The sequence below is a fragment of the Eurypyga helias genome, unplaced genomic scaffold (genome assembly GCF_000690775.1).
Source record: "Eurypyga helias isolate BGI_N326 unplaced genomic scaffold, ASM69077v1 scaffold35807, whole genome shotgun sequence".
Classification (NCBI taxonomy): Eukaryota; Metazoa; Chordata; class Aves; order Eurypygiformes; family Eurypygidae; genus Eurypyga; species Eurypyga helias.
This window is the reverse complement of record NW_010264276.1, coordinates 1-2,389: the sequence shown is the minus strand read 5'-3', so window position 1 is coordinate 2,389 and position 2,389 is coordinate 1. Positions and strand designations below refer to the sequence as shown.

The 2,389-nt window shown below is 52.3% G+C and overlaps 1 protein-coding gene across 1 annotated transcript in view; it reads left to right on the top strand.

Annotated features, from left to right (window-relative positions):
• Window positions 1–1,637, top strand: part of LOC104513102 (DEP domain-containing protein 5-like) — a gene marked incomplete at its 5' end in the record, with an annotated part of 21,255 nt that extends 19,618 nt beyond the window's left edge. The window contains 2 exons of the mRNA XM_010156338.1: window positions 244–326; window positions 1,215–1,637. Coding sequence (XP_010154640.1) covers window positions 244–326; window positions 1,215–1,510 — 379 coding nt within the window. The remainder of the gene's footprint in view (window positions 1–243; window positions 327–1,214) is intronic.
• Window positions 1,638–2,389: the final 752 nt, after the last annotated feature.

The following is a 2,389-nucleotide window of genomic DNA, read 5'->3' as shown; positions in this document are numbered from 1 at the left end:
CAGCAGGAGTCAGGCCGGAGATGAGTGTGGAGGTAGGAGCTTTCACACTGCCACCGCAGGGGTGGACAGTATTTGGGGAAGCTCAGGTCTCTTCATCCGTCTCCCCTGGCCTCAGGCCATAAGTAAAGGGAGCCTTTGTGACAGCAGGAAGTTTTCCCTGGTGCCCTTGGGCTGGAGGAATCCTAGCTGGAGTGCCGGCTCTTACCTTTTTTTTTTTAATTCCCCTGGTGTTTGTTTCTCCAGATTTGGATTTGTGCAAGATAAATACTCGGCCTCTGCATTCAACTTCCCAGCTGAGAACAAGCCCCAGTATATCCATGTCACAGGTGAGCACCGCTTGGCAGGCACTGGGGCGAGGAGGAGGCTGTTGCAAGCAAAAGAAGCGCTCTGCACGCCGTCTGTGTTTTGTGTCGGTGCTGTTGGCCCTCGTCGTGTCTCTAGTCAGGTGACAGGGGGCTGTGTCCGCCAACACCAACCAGAAAACTGGAGAGGCAGTAGGAAAAGCACAAAGTGATGCTGCTGAGTGACAGCCTGGGTTTGAAATCTTGCTTTATAGCGTCTCCAAAACTTTTCTTTCCAGGAGATGGAGAGAGAAAAAAACCCAAGGCAGAGCTTATTCCAAGTGCAGTGTAAATAAATGCCTGTCTAGAAGCTGGAGGGAGGGAGACGCGCTGGGACAAGTCAGGGCTCCGTTCTCATGCTGGAGGTGGGCTGTGGATGCATCTCTACCCGTACGCACTGTGTGAGAGAGAGATGAGGCATTATGGGTCCATTTCCACTCATTATTAAGCTTCAGAAATGTTGGTGATCTACCAGCACCTGTAACTCCGCTCCACGCGTGGTGTAGGACAGGAAAATAACTTGGTGTGTGCAGAGGGGTTGCTGAGCCGGGAAGATGATGAGAGGGAGAAAGCTTTAGGAAAACTGCAGGAGAGAATGGAAATGGATGTAAAGTTGGAAAGATGGGTCAGAGCCTACAGCTTTGCTTCCTTCCCTTTACCAGGAGAAGGGCGAGGCTGTGTGCTCTCTCCCAGTGGTGTTATTTGCAGGAAGGAGTGTGTAGAAGCGAAGGAGGTAAAGCGTATCCCATTTTGTCTTGCTAAAAGGCAATTAAATGAAACTCAGTCCCGTTTCCTTTTTGGAATTTAATGAGCCAGCTACCAGTTGTAGGCACTAGGTCTGCCTGAGACTCAAGCCCTGTCTGTTTCCTCCAGGGACAGTGTTCTTGCAGCTACCCTATTCCAAGCGGAAATTTTCTTGCGGGCAGCAGCGACGCCGGCGCAACTCCACCAGCTCTACCAACCAGAACATGTTTTGTGAAGAGCGCGTTGGCTACAACTGGGCCTACAACACCATGCTGACGAAAACGTGGCGGTCCAGCGCCACCGGGGATGAGAAGTTTGCTGATCGGTTGCTGAAAGACTTCACGGACTTTTGCTGGAACAAAGATAGCCGGCTTGTTTTGTTCTGGACTGACTGCCTAGATAAGATGCACGCCAGTGCTCCGTGAACGGGGTTGTATCTCGTAGGGAGGCAGCTGGAAGCTTTACCTTGTGGCAGGGAAGTAGAGGTGAAGGTTGACTGGAAAAGAGCCTCTCTGTTGGATTCATCTTGAGGCTCCAAGCAGACCTGGTCAATATTGCTGTTGATATTCAACAGAACTTGATTAAGCCTTTGGGAAAAAAAAAAATCTGAGCTCTTGGCTTGCCAGTATCTACCACCTGGCCTTGGCCTGGTTTTGAGTAGCTGCAGTCCTTGGTTGCCAAAACTTCAGCTGGGGCAGAGGTCAAGGCGGGAGAGTGCAAATGGTTTTCGGGGGCAGTCAGGTTCAGCACAGAGATGGTGGCAGCTTACCGTCCCTGGAAGTGGTTGGTGCCGTTTGCACCGGGTGCGTGTGCCAGCGGCCCGCCTCGGGCCCTTGGGAGGTGTACCTGCTTGTGTGAATATGTGCCATAAAACGTACGACACTTGTTTGGTTTCTTACATGTAAATAAGTAAAAATGCAAAAAGTGAAGCGGCCTGGTGTGTTGTGACTGCAGACAGCAGTGCAGAACGGGGGAGTAAGGGGGAATGATTGCCAAAAGGAAATGTGCAGCGCGATGATGAAGTGCTCAAGGTTGGGTGCTGGGGGTTTGTTCTTTAGGCATCCAGGACTCTGCCGCTCTGGATCATGCAGCAGGAGCAAGAAGCCGGTTCCTCAAGAGGCCGGTTCCTGTCCTGCGAGGCCGGCATCCGCGCCTGAGGAGAAACCGAGGGCACCTGGACAGGAGATTGCGCTGATCGGAGGAACAGGGGGCAGATTTTTAGGACGTCTGCATGCGCCAAGACGAAGATGCCGACGCTGAGTGGTCTTTGTTGTTGCAGGGAATGCTCGCGCTGGTGCGTGTGC